Source organism: Mya arenaria, chromosome 16 (genome assembly GCF_026914265.1).
Source record: "Mya arenaria isolate MELC-2E11 chromosome 16, ASM2691426v1".
Classification (NCBI taxonomy): Eukaryota; Metazoa; Mollusca; class Bivalvia; order Myida; family Myidae; genus Mya; species Mya arenaria.
The window spans coordinates 50,086,066-50,106,859 of record NC_069137.1 but is presented as its reverse complement, the minus strand read 5'-3'; the positions used below and the strand labels follow the sequence as shown (position 1 = coordinate 50,106,859).

The window sequence follows — 20,794 nt, the reverse complement described above, 5'->3', positions numbered from 1 at the left end:
ACATGTGAGAGCTCGTGTTTTAAAACATTGTTTACTTTAATTGATAATGAAATCTTGGAGCCTTGAATTTAACAGCCTTGTATATTGTTTTTTTAACAATGTACATACGATGCTTTTAATATTTTATTCGTTGTACGATAACAAGTGATAGATAGTATTTTAAAACATTGTATACTTAAGTTGATGATGAAGACTTAAAACCTTGAATTTAACGACCCTGTATATTGTTGTATTTTTTTAAATTATTGATTTTAAATACCAGCTTTTCCCTAATGAATTTGATATTTCACGGTATCATTACAATTACCTGTATGTTTCTCATTTTCTTGCGCAGTAATCTCCCTTTGCTAATAGCGAACAAAGAAAGTTTTGAAAAAAAACCACTTCATGCTTAATCGATTGTTTTGCAATGCCAATCAAAAGAATTTATTCAATATTGTTTCTTCATTATTTATAGTCATTTTGTTTCATATTAATTTACTCATTGCAGTAAAATATATTTCGAATACATGTATATATCACGGTACTAATACCGATACGGGTTGTGAGGTGTTTTTGGAGTCCGGTAGCTCAGTCGGTAGATCACACGCCCTGTAAGCGATGAGTAAGTAAAAGTACGATGTCGAGCTGTAATGTCGAGCTGGACGGAATCATAGCTCGACATGCGGTATTATTTATTGACATGGACTAATAGCTCGATGTTATTCTGTGAATGTTCAATGTCTAGCTGGAATGTCGAGATGAACGGAAAGCTAGCTCGTCATTCGATAATTATGATATAGTGAAATTTCAATGTCGAGTTGGATTTGGATTGTCGAACTTGATGAAATCCTAGCTTGACAGTCGACATTATAAAATAACCTGACTTTTCAATGTTGAGTTGGATTTAGATTGTCAAGCTGACGAAATCCTTGCTGGAAATGCGATATTATAAAGTGTTTTTTCAATGTCGAGCTGGAATATCGAGCTGGACGGAATCCTAGCTCGACATGTGATATTACAAAGTGAATTTTAATTGTTGATTTTGTCTGTCGAGTTGGACACAATCGTAGGTTGATATTCAAAAAATATATAGTGAAATTTCAAAGACGAGCTGTAATGTCGAGCTGGACGATATCCCAGAACAACATTCGATATAACAAAGTAAATGTTCATTGTCGAGCTTGTATGTCAAGATAGACACAATCGTAGGTCGATATTAAAAAATATAAGTTAATTTTCAATGTCGAGCTGAAGAATATCCGAGATCAACATATATCGATATTACATAGTCAATTTTCAATGTCGAGCTGCAATGTCGAGCTGCAATATCGAGCTGGACGGAGTCCTAACCTTGACCCATGACCATGGAGCGTCAGTGGAAGGTTGCCTGTACCCCTATTGTTTAAGGTCAGTAGGTCAAAGATGAAGGTCACATTCAACAGTCGTTCGAAATCTTTGTTCGCACATGACTTCGAGAACTGTTTGATCTATGACCGCAACATTTTAGCGGTAGGTTGCACTTAAACATCATTTAACCCTTTATGTTTTAGGTCAGCAGGTCAAGGTCAATAATCTAATGAACACTTTGTCCGCACAAACGGTTTGATCTTTGACCATGGTATTTGAGTGGTAGGTTACCCTTAGGCGTTTTCCTGATTATACAAGGGCATAGCCAGAAGTTCGTGGAAAAGCTTGATAAAATGAAAACAATATGCAGCATATCTTTAAAACTTTCATACAATAATAATCAGGTAGTTTGAAATTAGGAATGCGAGTTTCAACGTATAGCATGTTATAACGACAACGTTGTTATCACTATGGAAATAGGTGGTCGCGCATTCCTCCGCAGTTGACAATATCTTGTTTTGTTGACCACTCACATTGAAACCAATAAAACGGCGCGAAAGTTGGCACATTTGACGTGACGTCAATAACGTGTGATGACGTGGAGTTTTAAGTCAGTGCGTTTGTTTGTTTATTTCATAGGAAGCATTTTAGACTGAACGGTATAGTTTAATTGTGTTTAAAATGACGCCAGAAGACATATTGAAAAAAACGGGCAGTGATACAGTTCTGTGTGAACCTAAGAAAAACTCCATCGCAAACCCTTAAAATGATGAATGAAGCATCGAGTAAAACTCCAGTAAAGCGAATGCTCGTGTACAAGTGGCACAAGCGGTTCAGTGAGGGGCGGGACAGCATTTGTGACGACGTGAGGTCTGGGCGACCGGTTTCACAAACTACGGAGAGTGACGTCGAGGCCGCGAAAAACATCGTTGACGCTGATCGTCGAGTCACTCTTCATGAAATATGCAAGATGTTGGACATGAGTTATGGGTCGGTACGGAGGATAATGAAAGACAGTTTGAAAATGAGTCGAGTGAGTCCGCGTTGGGTTCCACGGCTGCTGACAGAAGATGAGATGAGCAAAAGAGTACGGGAATCACGCCGATTCTTAACTCGGTACGAACAGGAAGGAAACCGTTTTTTTGAGAAGATAGTCACTTGCGATGAAACCTGGCGGTTTTTTTACGACCCTGAGACAAAACAGCAAAGCAGTCAATGGAAGACTACCGGTTGCCCGCCTCCGAAGAAGGCACAATCACCCCGCTCGATAGGAAAGCATATGTTCATTGTCTTCTGTGATGTGCAAGGTGTTATTCTACTCCATGCAGTTCCACAGGGCTAATCTGTGACGGGTGCTTACTATTCTAAGGTAAAGTGATATATAACAAAATTCATTTTTATCCATATTTAGTTCTTGATTAAATCTGTATAAAACAATGTTTAAAAAGTTTATGATTAAAAATATGGAATTTAATAAGTGTCAGTTTTAATTATGATAGTTGATGAAGTACGCAAAACGCGACAAATGCATTATGTTATAAGCCTCAGTTATGTTATCCATTTAAGGTTTTGGGCGTGACTTGTACAGGGCGATGGCATTAAAGAGATCACAGGCGTTGCATGATGGGTGGATTCTTCACCAGGATAATGCACCAGCGCATAGATCGGAGGAGGCCGAGACTACCGCGACAATCCAGCTTGAAGCGGAGATCCTTCCCCCTCCTTATTTGGCGGACCTAGCACCATGCGATTTTACCCTATTTCCGAAACTTAAATGTGAACTGAAAGGTAAACGCTTCAATGACTTTCAGGAACTACAGAGTGAAGCTCAGACACACATGTATTCTTACAAGTCAGAGTGGTTCAGTTACATTTACCGGCAGTGGGTAGCGAGACATCGACGTTGTATTGCGGCGAACGGCTCTAACTTTGAGAAGTTATGACGTTGACGTCAGATTATGACGTTTGAACTGCGGGGGCTATACTGACCTCATGTTAATGAAAAAGCTGTAGTTTCCTTTATATTGTATGCATCAGTTTGAAATTTTATATGTCATTTACAGCTGAAATAGATTTTATAGCAAGCTGACGTTCGTTGAAAAATGTTAAAATGTGTTGATTTTATTCAGCAATTACACGAACTTCTGGCTATAACCTCGTATAAGACTAAAAAGGCACAGTTTTTTAAATAAAAATGCTGTGGAAGCCCTGACTTTCATTGCCCACGTTGATCTTCACCAGTGAAAGGAGGTTATAATGTTAGGGCAGGTTGTCTTCATTCTTTTAGAATCCGTATTATTCAAAATATTTTAAAACAAAATAACCTGAATTTTAGCAATTGAGTTAGTTACATTTAATGATTAATTAGTTTTTATTAAGTGTTGTAACAGTTTGTAACAGTCCCTATGCAGTCTTCGTGTTTCTGGTTCATATTTCAAGGCACTTGTGTGACCGACATACATTGTGACCTAATTGATAGCAAAGAGGAATGCACGTGAGTACGTTTTTTTTTAATATAACTGCTTGCTCATAAGGCCAGACACCACTCAATAAAATTTCCTATAATATTCAATAGTCGATTGACCAATTGGAACACAAGAGAACACAGTTTCTAGCCCTTCACGACCACCAACACCATATAAAGCTTCACTTGTGTACTGAACAACATTAGAAAAAAAAAAACGTTTTTTTATCAGAAAATAAAATTAGTTGAACGTTACCACTGTGTATTCGGTAAAGACCGTATCCGGTGTACGAGTACAAACAATGCTGTGAAAATGTAAACAAAAAGTACATCAAGTAGATCCAGCCTTTTGTATGAAATCACGAACCACTCAGCTTCAAAATCTATAACGATGGAAAGTAGTCAATGGTCTGAGATTGTATAACCATGCTTTAATTCACTGTCATATGCTATTTAAAAGAAATAAGCCATGTTACAAAAAATAAGTAGGCACTTCCGAATTGGTGTAGTTTGCCCTTTAGTAGCAAATTTAGCTAAATGAATTGAGATACTAAAACTTGTTATGCGTAACAGTTTCAGAGAAATTGAGCTCTGCACATGTCCTGCGTCTATGACGTCACTTTCGAGTCCATGGTGCACCTCTCGCGAGACTATGACGTCACTCCTCGCGAGTATATGTTTTTTTATTTCTTGTGGGTATAGAACGTCACTCATCGATACTTGGCGGCTCTTTGTCATCGTCGCTTTCAATCAATATCTGATGCCTCCCTGTCCTGATACAGAGACAAGAATACAATGTACACTTCAAACACACAAATTAACAAATACTAGTATATCAATGAATCGATTTTGTATGCCATAAATTGATATAAATACAATCAGACATGTACTTTAACCACATGCATACATGTACACGTAAATAAATACACGGATAATTCAAACATTTTCAGTCATGTACACTTGCGGCCGATTATACAAAACTGGCCAATAGACTCTTCTTCGATTGGCTAACGCTCATGCAATAATTATAACTAACCAATCGATTTCAAATGTGTCCTGAAAATAAGTACCTAACTAACCGTTTTGGAAGTTCCAGGCGCTCGCTTAATTTCGTGTTCTCGAGGTCAGATGGGTCACCTTGCCCCTCGTCCTCGGAAAGGAATACGTCGTCCGCCTCCTCCTCGATGGTTTCCGGAATTGGCTGGACAGTTTCGTCCGTCATTTCTAGTGACAAAATGGAGGGACTGGTTGGCGTCAGGATATCCTGCAATGGACGAAGATTACCTGTTTAACAAAGGTGGATGTAATACTGGGTGTTGCTGGTAGATCCAAACCAAGCTACTTGGTGGGTTCGACCGTCACATCCAGCGCAAATAATGCTTGGATGTACTGGAATGACGGCGACTGCCATTTCAAGGAGAGGATGCAATAACAAAGTGTTGCTGGTGCCAACTTTGAGGCATTGAGATTGACTTGATCTCCTGCAATGAACTGAGACTGTTATTTCAACAAGAATGGTTGCCAATAATTTATGGGTGTCTCCGAAAATGGCACCTACAGATACTGGGCGGTTACGTCTGTCATTTCTAGTGCCAAGCTTAGGGCATTGAGAGTGCCTGGGTTGCCTTTAAACTGCCATTTCAACATGGAGGGAATATAATATAGGTCTGTTGCCGGAATTTGAAGTTCTCACTCCATAACATCACTTCCAGCAATGTTGGATGGGACTCGAGCGTCTCAGGATCACTCACAGAAGGGGCACAATTTCCTGTAGATAATTAAACAGCAGTTTGAGTACATATATAGCATTTGAAATGCGGCGTCCTGGCCCCAATTTCTTGAAACTTATTATTGAAAAACAAAAATAGTGAGCTTAGCTTAATCCTGTTATAAGGGACTTAAGAAGTTTCGAGAAATTGGGGCCTGAAATCAGTTTGACAAGATGCAGCTGGGATTTACCTTGACGCTTCCAATAGTGCTACCCTCCTCAATTGCTGACAAGACTGTTGGGCGGTAGACGGCCATGTTTGACATGTGCTTATCGATTATCTGTTTGTTCCGGGCCGATTTGCTCGCGTCCACCTCGTGGTCGCCTGGCACGACCTCCACCGTGAACCGGCTGCCGGGGGAAAAAAAACGTATGAGTTGTATCAGATATTTTAGGACTGAATGTTTTAGTATTGTAAAGGACCTATAAACCATTGCATAAGTTTAAAGGTTTATAGGTTCGTGGTATAAGCGCTTTTATAAAGAGTGAGCACATAGAAAAATTAGAATCATGCTTGTATGTTTTTATGTGATAAAATGCATTGAGATTGAATTTGAGATTCAAAAAAGGTATTTTCGTTATATTAAGGCCTATTCCTTATAAGTATATACAACATAATTAATAGAGTGCATCTCCGGGGTTATACTTGAAGTTTATTATTTTGCATTGAACACCAAGTTAATGGTAGTCATAGTATGAAATATCGCGGGTAACCTCTTTTGTTGACTTTTTGGTGTTCCCGGCGAGTTATCATCCGTGTCCATGTTGGAATCTATCGAGGGGCTTCCTGAGCGTATAGAGCCCCTTTCACCCAGAAACTCCCTTCCGACTGACGCCTTCGAGTGACGCTTGAGCAAACTGAGCGGGAAACTCCACTTCCGGTCCCGCTCACTTTCAATCAGACTCTTGAGTGGAGGATTGTCCGCGACGGAAGCAGTCCGCGCGCGCCTTAACGGCACGTACTCTGGAGGAAGGTAGACGAAGTCGTTCTGCGACCCCTGGCTTAACGCCTGAGAGAAAGAGTTGACATTAACTGACACTATAATAGTCCTCTTAGAACATCAACTATTTGATCAGGGAAGGTACCTAGGCTGTATGTATGTATGTATGTATGTATGTATGTATGTATGTATGTATGTATGTATGTATGTATGTATGTATGTATGTATGTATGTATGTATGTATGTATGTATGTATGTATGTATGTATGTATGTATGTATGTATGTATGTATGTATGTATGTATGTATGTATGTATGTATGTATGTATGTATGTATGTATGTATGTATGTATGTATGTATGTATGTATGTATGTATGTATGTATGTATGTATGTATGTATGTATGTATGTATGTATGTATGTATGTATGTATGTATGTATGTATGTATGTATGTATGTATGTATGTATGTATGTATGTATGTATGTATGTATGTATGTATGTATGTATGTATGTATGTATGTATGTATGTATGTATGTATGTATGTATGTATGTATGTATGTATGTATGTATGTATGTATGTATGTATGTATGTATGTATGTATGTATGTATGTATGTATGTATGTATGTATGTATGTATGTATGTATGTATGTATGTATGTATGTATGTATGTATGTATGTATGTATGTATGTATGTATGTATGTATGTATGTATGTATGTATGTATGTATGTATGTATGTATGTATGTATGTATGTATGTATGTATGTATGTATGTATGTATGTATGTATGTATGTATGTATGTATGTATGTATGTATGTATGTATGTATGTATGTATGTATGTATGTATGTATGTATGTATGTATGTATGTATGTATGTATGTATGTATGTATGTATGTATGTATGTATGTATGTATGTATGTATGTATGTATGTATGTATGTATGTATGTATGTATGTATGTATGTATGTATGTATGTATGTATGTATGTATGTATGTATGTATGTATGTATGTATGTATGTATGTATGTATGTATGTATGTATGTATGTATGTATGTATGTATGTATGTATGTATGTATGTATGTATGTATGTATGTATGTATGTATGTATGTATGTATGTATGTATGTATGTATGTATGTATGTATGTAATGTTTCAAAGGAGAAATGGAAAGAAATACCTTACATTTTCAAACTTATTCGCGAAAACATAGTTACGTGTCTTTGAATGGCACGAACAAGCTTAGCACCCGTATGGGTCTTTCATAAACATCATGCATTCATTTAAATGTTCGGCTTTAAAAATAGAGAAGCATTTCTTTATTATTGACATCAGTTGAAATGTTGCTTGCTTGTAGCTTCTGACACTCAAATCCATAGATCCATGCAGAGCGAGAACACACGTAATATCAATATAGACATTTTCGCGGATACCGTTTTGAGCCGGATTTTAAAAATCGCTACAAAATCTATCCATTTTCGGAAAGTTTTAACCGCGATTTCTTTGTTTTGAATTGAAGACATGAATGGAGGTGCATATCACGTGATGAATTGTGTTATAAAAGCTTCGTCTGAAGGCAGTATTTTGCTTCGTCTGTAGACTTTAAACAAAGATCATTTAACTATTTCTTCACCATTTTAAATGAAACATAGCGCAGTCTACACCGCTTACAGAGCCTTTGGTCTTTTACCAGAGTTTGATTGAGAGTTAAGTGTTTTAAAACACTTCGACAAACCTTTTCACAAAGCCGCCGCCTCATGGAGCACTGTCAATACATTATTTTGGAAACAAATTTGTCGAAGTGTTTAAAGAATTTTATCACCTCATAAAACTTTGGTAATAAAAAGAAGGCGGGGCTCTTTCAGCGGCGGCGTAGACTGTCATTTGTTTCATTTAAAACGGTGGAGAAAAAGAATAGCTATCTTTGTTTTAGTTCTTTTTAAAGCAAAATATTGCCTTTGAATATAGCATTTATCAGGAAATTTATCACGTGGTATACACACACTGATCTGAATTATCCGGGTGAAACTTCGCAGTGAACAATGCGACAGTAGAAGGTATCCGAATAAAATACCATTACACACACGTTATGGTGAATATCTACTTAAATAATTCGTTTTGCAGCCAATCCTTACAAAGCTGACGTCACTGACGTGGCTGCTCCTGCTGTCCCTGTTTTCCATCTGGGGGTACTCGGCGTTCGGCGGTGCCGAGAAATTGAGCGGACCTAACGCCGGATTGCCGTTAGAAAGATAGCTCAACCTGCCCCGGGAACCGAACTTCCTGTTTCGCAATTAAAAAAAGTGTGACAAACATATATATTTTATGGCATATTTTTTATTAAATTTATGTAAATGAAAAATGTCTTTGTGTTTCAAATGATGTAAGTATTCTTCTAACGAAATGAAAATAAGATGGACAACATTGGGTCGATTGTTCAGAAATGATATATTTTCTTACGGTGAACTAGATCTATTCCCAAACAAACTCCAACTTGATCCGCTGCCGACGGCACCAGCACGCATAGTGGCATTTGAGCGCTTTCGAAGGCCGGCAAAGCTCCCGTTGTTCATGCGCGCCGCCTCGTACGCCTCCGGATTAGGGACATTCCTTTGGGAAACAGTACTTGGCCGCCTAGGATGGACGAAATAAGTCATTGTTTTTAGCTTCACAAAAGAGTGTACAAATTTCATTGTAATTGACATATTAATGACAGTTTAGACCCGCAATACTTAATTACTCCTTAACAATAAAGGGTTTGAAACATAAAATATTTAAATACAGTCAAAGTTCGCGTGGTCAAACTCGTTGGAACTTCGGTAAAAACTTCGGGATAACGAAGATTCGTTATAAACGAAATACAACAAGTGTATAATTAAACCCAATATATTCCAAACGAGTTCGACATAACCAGACTATCGAGATAACAAAATTTAACATAACGAAATTCGGCGGTAATGTATTTACATACAAACTGTAAATATGTGAACTGCTATCGCATTCAAAAACAGAAATAGCTGCTGAAAATGCTTGTTTATACTATTTGATTTAAAGTGAAAAATAGCCTCCTCGGTATTATACAGTCGAACCTCGTTGGCCCGAACTCCCAGGGACCGGCGAAAATACCTCGAGCCTCGGATTATTCGAGCAAAGCGGAATTGTTTACCTTCGGTATAAAAAAAATCGGTCCTTTACATCTAGTTCAAGCCAACTAGGAATTCGAGCCAAGCAAGTTCGAGTCAATGGGGTTCGGCTGTATACCGTATTATAGTAAGCGACTCGTGGGGGATAAGGTAAGGAGGAAGAACAAGTACGCTTCCGCCCCGTTAACTCAAGTCCTCCAAAAACGCCGTTCTACCTACGCGAGGTTATACGTTGATCCCATGAAGTTGGGTCGGCGTGAGCCCATTGCCGCCTCGGTGTAAGGCAGCTCCTCCTTAGCCACGTCGTCAAAATGGATGTCCTTCACCAGCGGCGGGTGCACAGAATGACAATAGTCTACCAGGTTCATCGCCACCTGCGCACAGACAGGAGATCAAAATGACAATGGGTTATTTTAATATATTGTTCACATTACCTATTCTTAGGTATTCAATATTTTATTTTATTTGCTAAATCTATTAAAAAATGTGGGTTTCTTGTGGGGGTTTTTTGGGGGGGAGGGGGGTGTAATTGTATTTGTATCATATTCAGTGCTACGTAAGCGGCGTAGAGTGCGCTATGTTGTATTTAAAATGGTGAAGAAATAGTGAAGTTATCTTTGTTAAAATACTTCATTCGAAGCAAAATATTGCCTTCAGACGTAGCATTTATGACGCAATTTATCACGTGGTATACACACACTGATATTGTACATGTTCAACCGATGTTACCAAGGTTGCTTTTTAATATTTGTAATATACATATGTGTTGTCTTGGGTGGCCGATGGCCTTTAGCAAATAAAATAAAATATATTCTTAGGTAATGACAGGAACTTATCGGTTACAGTTTAGAGCCACTCAAAAGATTGTTTGGTTTCAATTTGTATTGCCTATGCACATTACTGAAATGAGTAAAATCACGCTTGTCGCGCATATCTATAGCCTTTCACGCTTTCAGCGTTTTTATTTGACATAGGTATAAAAGATGCACTCTTACTCCCAAATAAGATTTAACACAATAAACATTGTTTTAATATTCCTTAAAGGATGAATAAATGTCGAAAACAATGGTTCTTATGAAGGATACCGAATTTAATTTGAAAGAAATGTGCATGAAACACGGTATTTCAACCTTCGGAGACTTTAGTAGATCACAGTAAATCGTTTAGCATTCACCAATCATTTAATTTTTTTTTTCACTTTTCTGCTATTAAATACACGGTTACAATCTTGTTATCAGTAATTAATATTTCCCATAATAGCATTATTTAGAAACTACTTAAAGGTTTATCAGTCAAAGTTGATGTTTGTTATACATGTTTATGTATTGTTCTTGAATAAAAGTGTCACTTTAGGCGTTGCATTGTGTGTGGGTTTTTTTCACCTTGAGCTCTAAATATGGTTTAAACTTTGGTAAGATGAGAGCCAAATTCATGGAGTTTTAAAAACTCGCAGCGAAATAGAGCAGGCATAGTTCTAGTCGATGAAAATAACTAAACAATAACATAAATAGCTATCAAGTTTCTCGTATGTATTGTTCAAACTTACGGTAAAATGTCTATCGAGGAGCCAGTTCATGTCAAAATCGTCGTCGTCCTCGCCAAATGGGTTTATCAACTGCTCAGCTACCTACAACTCAGATGAGACAACTCATGTATAAAGTTAAGAAATGAAGACAACTTAGGTAACAAGTTGTCACATGGGAGACAACTCAGCTTAAATGTTTGAATATGGGAGATTAACTAATGTTTAAATAGTACGGACAACTAAGGATATCAGTGTAAGCAGGGGAGACAAATCAAGTCTAAATTTAAATTGGAACACCCCTTGGTTTTCAAGTTTAAATGGGGAAGACACCTAAGGTTTTAAGTTTCAACAGGGGAGACACATCAGGTATCAAGTTTAAATAGGGGAGTCAACTCAGGTATCAAATTTATATAGGGGAGACAACTCAGTTTTAAAGTTGAGACAGGGGAAATAACTCGTGTACAAAGTTTAATTAGGAGATGTTACGGAACTTGTATCCAACTCAACAGAAAAGAAAGGTCATTTATCAAATTTAAATAGCGGAGACAACTCAGGTATTCATTTTAAACAGGGGCGATAACTCAGGTATCAAGTTTAAATAGCTTTTGTGACGGTATTGACTATATGCATGAATTTTAATCTGAATAATATATTAGTTTTTTGTTTGAAGCCAATACTAATACAGAAAAATATACAATAAGCCATTTTCAGTTACTCATGATTTGAATCTTGAGCCAATTGACCTTTGTTAGAACCCACAAAATGACCTTTATGAGTGGGAAAATGCATGTAAGGGTGTCAGTATCGGTAACGGGGGGGGGGGGGGGGGGTGAATACTTCGGTCATACTTGACTGATAATGTCAACTAAGTTGTAGACCGTAAGCCGTATCTCATACCCTGTCATTAACATGTTTGAAACCTTACCTTGAGCCAGCCCATATAAAAGAGAAACTGTAGTAGTGTAAAAAACGGAATGTAGAGATCTGGCATGTCATCCTCGTTTTCGACGTATTGACGTCCAATAAGGCACGCCCCGAAAAACATGTAAACCGCTAAGGTCACAACCTGAAAAACGCCCGAAAACGAAATAAAAAATATGTATGTGTGTACTCTGTGTGTACGTAAGTATATGGGTATGTATGTGTATATTGTATGGATATACATGGATATCATTTCTTAAACATAAACATCCTTTTGTAGATTCAGAATATTTACAAATTCATGCAATATACTTTTTATATTCTTTCAAATAAAACACAATCCATTTTATAATATGATTTTGTTATACTCTTTCTATTCGGGAGTTGTTAAACACTTGTTACAGACACTTTTGGGTTAATTGCTATTGGGTACAATTGTATTTGCAGGACACCACTGTATTTAAGATTAAGTTGCAATGGGTTTGATGGTTACTCAGTTGGCATTCATGAATAAGGTAATAATATACATGTTCAGCATAAAATAGGTTATACAACTATACCCCCAGCAGAGCTATTGAAAAAGTGTATTACGGTTGTTAGCAGACCGTGCACAACTATACCCCCAGCAGAGCTATTGAAAAAGTGTATTACGGTTGTTAGCAGACCGTGCACAACTATACCCCCAGCAGAGCTATTGAAAAAGTGTATTACGGTTGTTAGCAGACCGTGCACAACTATACCCCCAGCAGAGCTATTGAAAAAGTGTATTACGGTTGTTAGCAGACCGTGCACAACTATACCCCCAGCAGAGCTATTGAAAAAGTGTATTACGGTTGTTAGCAGACCGTGCACAACTATACCCCCAGCAGAGCTATTGAAAAAGTGTATTACGGTTGTTAGCAGACTGTGCACGAGAATTTCGAGTTATCACACTAGCCGATACATTGTATTTAGGAAGGCCATAATAATAATATAATGTTTATATTTCGGGAAATATTTCTATTCATCTATTTATGAATCTGTATTTATAAATGCATTTATTTGCTCACAAATATATGCAATACACTTATCGTCGTATAAGTCAGATACAGTTACTCGTTTTTTCTCCAAAAGTGTCCTCGCACAGACGTAAGAAACCGTTTCACTAGGATAAACGAACACCAATTTTGTCCGAAGCTCCGAAAACTCGTACTGTATCTATTACTTAATAGTATACTTTACCGGTCAAGGTTGGACATGACTATTATCACAAATTGATAGTACGACGCTTGATCTGCTCAACAGCTTAATGAGACCCGCTCATGATTTGTAAAATGCACTTTTTTCAAATACGGAATTAAAAGTTGCAAATCATTAGGAGTAAGATAAAACTAGATACTGACACATGGAACCCTAAAGCAAATGTTGATATTTGCTGAAATATCGTCATTGAAGAACACAATTTTAAATTGAGTTACTAAGGAGTTTCAGTGATTAATTGTTGTGTGATTGGTTTATTATCACGTGATGTTATCAATGTATTTTTAAGACCTAAAAAATATCCCTCTCTGTTGTATAATTCCTTGTGACCTAGTGGTTAAAGCGTCGGTTTTCCTTCTTTTTTACTTTACTGGCGTGGGTTCGCACCCAACTAAAAACATTTTTCATCATTTTTTTACTGCAATTTCGATATTATAGAGTAAAATAATTAAAAAATAAGTGTATTCAGATGCATTACCAGAAAAACTTATGCTTTTTGGTGAAAAAAATAGCAAGTCCTTTTAGCGTAGTTATCATACACCAGAAAAACAACGGTATAACTTTAGCGTTAAAACAGAATAGTGGATACAATACCTGAGTATAGACTAATGGAATAGTGATCCAGTCATACACGAAGCAAATGGAGCATTTGTCTCGGAAGTCAGCAATTTGCTGAAATTATTATAAAGTCGTAATTAGTATGCTTCTGTATTTCGCAAGGAGGTCAATTAAAAAAAGCTTGTTAAGTTTTATATAAAAACGTCACAACATGTTCGCTTGACACATGTTATATAATTATTTATTTTTTTACAACAGAAGAACTATTGTATTATACATACGACCATATTTTGTATACATACATGCATGATGTGCCATATGATATGACAATGACATTACTCAGTATGATGCAATGCTAATTACTAGGTGAAAGAAGACATCACCATGTTTACACATGTTTACATCACTACACAATATTTGTATAATAAATACTAGCATAGCTATGAAACAAACCTCTAAAACGAATTTGAACCCGTATTCCGACTCTATTCTACCCTCCCTGCGAGCTGTTGTGAGTACGGTGTTGGCCCAGACAAGAGGCACCCAAAATTTGTTGTATTTGCACCTCACATTCTCAAACATAGCCACTTCTACTTGCGTTAGGAAACCTGCGATGCGAAGGTATGGGCGGAAGATTATTTAATACGTTAGAAAGAGTTCAACTGCGATCTTATGAAAAGCATTCATGTTAGTATACAATTTTCTTTTATGGAAATTATACCGTATGTTTCCGCTGAAATAATGATTTTTAACTGCAGGTCGAGCAGTGTTAGCAAATAACAATCTTACCGGAACAATGCATGTTGTAATATGGTATTCATAATCTTATTTTATATAAATTGATTTGATATCTATGGAAAACACAATAAAGCACCAAGAATATTCGCATAGAGATTAAAATTACAGTCAAAACTCGCCATATCTAAAATAGTTCGAGATAAAGAACATTCCACATAACGCAAATATATCAAGTGTATAATTAAACCAGAACATCGAGATAACAGAGTTCCACATAGCGAGTTTCGACTGTATATTGCAAAGTAAACGAAAATGTGTCAAAGCCAAGAAACCTGCATCAACAATATGTTCCATTGTGGGATAACGTTTCATCACCGAGACGCTTACAGACCGCAGAATGAGGACGAGACTCGCTAGCATGTACCGCGCAACCGTTCTGCGCAACATCCGGCGGTTCTCATCCCGGCCAACAAGATAACTACCCATGATGTACAATGTTCTGTAGAGAAAAAAGGTGAGTTGCATTATTTAACTTTATAATTGAATCCTAAAGGCGATATTGTAGATGAATGAAAATACAGGCGGTAAGTGCTTAGGTATTTTTTTTCAAATATTATCAAAACTGATGAAACATAAAACAATTCTTCAAACTACGTTTATGCCAATTGTAAGAATTTCCTTCTTTATCTACATGGTCAGCTAATGGTCAGCAGTATCCCTCTGTATCATATCGGCAGCTCATTGGCCAGCACTTTAGCACAATCGGATATTAACACAAGGAAGGAAACAAAGCAAAACCGAATTACACCAAAAACAATCAAGTCCGTAAGCAATGTGTATACGCGTTTTACTCGTTAAATTTACCCTTATAAGATAATCTGTCTTACTTTTTCTGGAAAAATCGTTCGCGGAGGAATAACATGCATCAACTTTTAAGCAACCTGTCATCTAAAGAGCTCCTTTATTTTAGCTGCACAGGTCTGGTACTCCTTATTTCCATAACTTGCACAAAACCATGAATGCTCCTGCAGTTGGTTAAGAAACGGCGAACGGACGGATGGGCCAAACAGATACAGTACTAAAACAGATATCGTGTTATAACAAAAAAGTTACCTGTCGGGCCAGGGGACGTTTGTGAATTGGGTCCACCATCGACCTACAATCAAGGACACGTAAAAACCGAGCACGAACGACACGGGTATCATGTTCGTGTAGGCGTTACAGTATCCAACTAACTGCTCAAACAACCTGGAATCCAAGAGTGTAAATAATACAATAAAATACAATGCGGTACAATACAATACAATACAATACAATACAATACAATACAATACAAGACAAGACAAGACAAGACAAGACAAGACAAGACAGTATTATATAAATATCATATCCCATGGAGGGTGATAGCATATAATGTTAACCCGAGAAAGATAATGTCACTTCGGAAGTTTTCTCGACAAGATGTCGGAAATCACCATGGCCTGGTTGGTTTTCAATCTGCTATAATTGTTTAAGTTTTTTTATTGTCGATGATCTAAATTATTTGATAAGGCGGGACTCCTTTATCATTCAGCTTTTGAATGATCAAATGTTATCATTTTACTCGAGCCAGAGTGAAATGATCAAGTTATCATTCACTAATTCTTTTCATTCTTTCACCGATATGCATGATATAATCATATCAATACTGAAACCAAGAAATATATTGCTTCATTCACTAGTTGTTTGGTCGTCTAAGCCGAGGCTGGTTGTGTTCTAAATCGTAAAAATAATTTCTTCAAAGTAAAAATGCTCAAAATATTGTTCATAATAATGAATTCTTTAGCAACCAGTGACCCTTATTAAAAAATCCATTGATTTCCCTTGCAAACCAATAATGTCCTTAGCAATCACTATCTTCTTTAGCAACCAGCGACCTCATTAGCAACCAATGACGTAATCAACACCAATCAATTCCTGAACAACCACTCACTAACTAAGCAACCAATGACCTTTTTATCAACCTGTGACTACATCAGCAATCGCTTCACACCTACTTATTTTTGCCCCCCCCCCCACCTCGGCAACCATTTACTTACGTAGCGACCTATTTCTTATTTAGCAACCAATGTCTTCCATAGCAACTAGTGACTTCCATAGTAACCACTTACATCCTTAGCAGCTATACCTACATTCAAAACAACCAAGGACTTCTTAAGCAACCTTCGACTTTCTTAGCAACCAATGACTTCCATTGATACAAATGACAACCTTAGCAACTTTATTTATTCAATGACTTTCCTTAGCTACCAATGACATTTTTATCAATCAATGGATTCCTTAGCAACCCCTTAATTTTTAAGCAACCAAGGATTTCCTTTGCAACCATGACTTCCTGGCCAACTACCTTCATTCATAGCAACCAATGACTCATAAACCACGTATTTCTTAGTAATTGCAGACATCCAAACCAAAGAATGACTGCCTTAGCAACCTATTACTTCCTTAGCAACACCTAACTTCCTTAGAAACGAAGGATATTTTTGCAATCAATGAACCCCGTAACAACTACCATCATCAAAAGCCACCAGTGACGTTCTAGGGAACTTGTGACTTTCTTAGCAACTGATGATTACTTTAGAAATCACGTTCATCCATATCAACCAATGACCAACCAAAATAAATTAAAGAACACTAGCAGTTATCAATCCGATCGGTGTACTAGTGGTAAGTTGATTCAAAGTTGATGACATTTTCGCCGATTTATTTTTTTCTTAAATAACACACTTTTCTTTGACCAACTCCAATTAATTGTTTTTGAAAACTATTAGAGTTAAAACTGGCCAAGAAGCAGTAACCAAATAATTGACACTCTTATTCAAAATTAGTGCATATACATGTATAACAAACATACAATTTCAGTGATAAATCTGTGTCTACTTACTAAATAATGCATTTATGGAAAATATTTATAACTTAAAACAAGATTGTAACAGTGAATTCAATAGCTGAAAACGCAAAAATATTAAATGATTGGTGAGAGCTGAAAGATTATCTATGATCTACTCTTATCAATTAAGTTAGTAAAACCATGGTTTTTGCACCTTTCTTTCATATTAACCATTGTATTCTTCATAAGAACCATTATTTTTCGACATTTATTCATCATTTTGGTAATTTAAAACAATTGAATTAATTGTGGTAAATCTAATTTGGGAGTAAGAGTGCATCTTTAAGCCCCATAGATATTTCTCGGATTACTCGTTTTTGATAGGCCGGAAAATGGTCAACATGTTCTTTTTGTGAATAAAATTTGTGTTATGAATTGTTTAAAAATACACTCTTACTCCCAAAAACGATTTACCACAATAAATGCAATTATGTTATTATATCAAAAAGGATGAAAAAATATCGAAAACAATGGTTCTAATGAAGGATTCGAGTTTAATTTGAAAGAAAGGTGCAGAAAATACGGTATTGCTTCCTAATGAGACGATATCAGATCACAGTAAATATTTAACAATCATCAATCGATTAATATTTTTTTTGCGTTTCCCGCTATTCAATACATGGATACAAACTTGTTGTCAGTAATTAATATTTTCCATAAATGCATTATTTAGTAAGAAGTTAAAGGTTTATCACTCAAAAATTATGTTTGTTATACATGTGTTTGTATTGATTTTGAATAAGTGTGTCACTTTAGCATCTGCAGGTTCCAAGTTTTTTTTTCAATTGGGACTGTTATAAACTTAACATCGGGTTTAAAGTGACTGTATATAGCATACAAATTTAGTTAATAAAGCTGTGGCCTTACGCCTGTCATAGTGTTTTCTGGCTATGCCTTTCCATATGCATTGTTATTGAGCAAAAACTGACATATATATTTGCATTATTTTAATTTTTTGTGTATGTAACCTTGTTCAGGCCTTGTTTGATTACCTTCGTGTCATAAACAGGTTTTGTCATTTTTGTAACTTGTTATAATTTAACGATTCGTCTTGTCTCATTTTCGTGCCTTAAAAGCTTTATCTCACAATCAGTTTTTATTTTTATTAGTTCTAAAAACTCACATTTCATGCTTGTGTTTTTGTACTTTATTGCGTTTTAAGGCTTTGATAATAGCAACTTATATGAACGAGTGATGTATTGTAAATTAATGTTCAAGGGAATGTTAATTTTAAAGGCACGTAAGCTGTAGTATTAAAGTAATACAAATAATGATATAAGTTATAATCGAAATACCTTTACAAGCATAAAATCAATTCTAACAACACAAGCAAAATAAAAACAAAACAATAACGTTAAGATTGGAAACCGGATGTGAAAACGTACAACACGTGGAGTAATAGAGTGTGCATACACGTGCAACACACGGAGTATCAAAGTGTGCGTACACGTGCATCACATAGTGTCAAAATGTGTATACACGCGCACCACGTGAAGTGTCGCCGTATGTGTACACGTGCACCACACGCAGTGTCACATTGTGTCTACACGTGCACTATTTTGAGTATCACAGTTTGATTACACGTGCACCACGTTGAGAGCCACCATATGCGTACACGTGCACCACGTGCATTGTCACAGTATTCGTACACGTGGAATGTCACCGTGTGCGTTCACGTGCACCACGTGAAGTGTCACAGTATGCGTACACTTGCACTACATTGAGTATCACAACTTGCGTTATCGTACACCGCGCAGATCGTAAAAGTATGCGTACACCTGCACCACATAGATTATAATAGTGTACGTTCACGTGTTTGGCATGTTGTGTATATGAGGAGCACGTACAATTGAACAAAGTGGAAAGTGTGTATACGTAAATCGCATAAAGTTTGTGTAAACGACATCATAATTATGGAGTTTTTATACACATGAAACATTCGTGCACGTGCAAAAAGTACACTTTACCTTTATTTACATCACGTGCCATTAGCGTTCACCTTAAGTTTACGGGCACCTGCCTTTCGTATGTAGCGTTCCATGTACGCACCCGTTTACCACGTGCATTAAAGGACTATAAGGGTGGGGGTGGGCACCTACCTTCGTTGGGTGGCATCCAGGGCGAGTCTATATACGAGGCTTATGATCGCGTACATGACACAGAACACTATTGTCTCCTTGTAGATGAGCTTGTAAACGCTCCCCCTCCATGCCTTAAGCAACCGGAAGAACCCCAAAAACGAGGCGCTCGCGACCTTATATTGATATATGATAGTCATCTTCACTTAACAAGTTTATTGGCTAATGAATGTCATCTTCTTTTCACACCTGTATAAATATCAAACGCAATAATCACTTTTATTTATCGAGTCACACTTATTTTCACTCAAACTGAATAATCGAGCTTAACAACTTTCCAGCAACATCTCAAGAATATACGAATGTCAGCGACGCTGCGTTCAGTATTTTATACAGTTGTAACGTTATCGTGTTAACGTCAAAACCGTTACTTTCCCCAGGCTTAACGTAAAGCCAGCGTCGAAATATTTACATATGAAGCTTTTCATAAATGCAAACTGTCTTGACATGAACTAACCCAGTATCTATGTTTTCCTGCATTGATGTCATATTAGTATTTAAAGTGACACTCTTATTCAAAATCAATACATACACAATCATGTATAACAAACATAGATTTTGAGAGATACACCCTCAAATACTTACTAAATAACGCATTTATGGAAAATATTATTACTGATAACAATATTATAACCGTGTATTTAATAGCTAAAAACGCAAAAATATTAAATGATTGGTGAATGCTAAAAGATTTACTGTGAACTACTATCGTTTTATAAGGTAGCAATACCGTGATTTCTGCACATTTCTCTCAAATTAAAATCTGTATACTTTATAAGCACCATTTTTTGTCGACATTTGTTCATCCTTTTTGGTATATTAAAACATTTCTATAAAACATGTTAAATCTTATTTGGGAGTAAGTGTGCATCTTTAATAAGCAGTGTTTTCATTTAATTTCCCACGCGCAATATGTATATCGCTTATGTGATCATTTCATTAACCAACCACGTTTTGTCTTCATATAATAATGGCACTATACGTAATGAATCAGTTTACTCCTTGTATTAATATTTAATTTTTAAAAAACATTCCTATACAAGACGGTAAAGTTGGGAGTAAGTTGGTAGTGTTGGTTTCGTATAATCAATTAACT

At 36.6% G+C, this 20,794-nt stretch overlaps 2 protein-coding genes across 2 annotated transcripts; one reads left to right on the top strand and one right to left on the bottom strand.

Moving 5' to 3' along the window:
• Positions 1–2,098: 2,098 nt before the first annotated feature.
• Positions 2,099–3,272, top strand: LOC128221765 (histone-lysine N-methyltransferase SETMAR-like). Its single transcript, XM_052930366.1, has 2 exons — positions 2,099–2,636; positions 2,896–3,272. Exons 1-2 carry the CDS (start codon positions 2,099–2,101, stop codon positions 3,270–3,272), a joined length of 915 nt encoding a protein of 304 aa, XP_052786326.1.
• A 766-nt stretch (positions 3,273–4,038) lies between these two features.
• On the bottom strand, positions 4,039–20,100 carry LOC128222211 (bestrophin-4-like). Its single transcript, XM_052931137.1, has 14 exons — positions 19,660–20,100; positions 15,745–15,879; positions 14,964–15,130; positions 14,347–14,501; positions 13,930–14,007; positions 12,101–12,241; positions 11,197–11,277; positions 9,870–10,024; positions 8,968–9,141; positions 8,643–8,790; positions 6,276–6,571; positions 5,753–5,912; positions 4,873–5,057; positions 4,039–4,566 (listed from the first exon to the last, which is right to left on the bottom strand). The coding sequence occupies exons 1-14, from the start codon at positions 19,836–19,838 to the stop codon at positions 4,500–4,502; spliced, it is 2,121 nt and encodes a 706-aa protein (XP_052787097.1). The 5' UTR covers positions 19,839–20,100; the 3' UTR covers positions 4,039–4,499.
• Between the last annotated feature and the right edge of the window lie 694 nt (positions 20,101–20,794).

Excerpts from the sequence above, each read along its gene's own strand:
- LOC128221765 (XM_052930366.1), top strand. The coding sequence starts at position 2,099 with ATGAATGAAGCATCGAGTAAAACTCCAGTAAAGCGAATGCTCGTGTAC. Across the intron at positions 2,637-2,895 it reads TGTCTTCTGTGATGTGCAAG|GTTTTGGGCGTGACTTGTAC; the intron begins GTGTTATTCTAC and ends TATCCATTTAAG.
- LOC128222211 (XM_052931137.1), bottom strand. The coding sequence starts at position 19,838 with ATGACTATCATATATCAATATAAGGTCGCGAGCGCCTCGTTTTTGGGG. Across the intron at positions 9,142-9,869 it reads GGATCAACGTATAACCTCGC|GCGGCCAAGTACTGTTTCCC; the intron begins GTAGGTAGAACG and ends CGTCCATCCTAG. Across the intron at positions 4,567-4,872 it reads CGCCTGGAACTTCCAAAACG|GACAGGGAGGCATCAGATAT; the intron begins GTTAGTTAGGTA and ends TCTCTGTATCAG.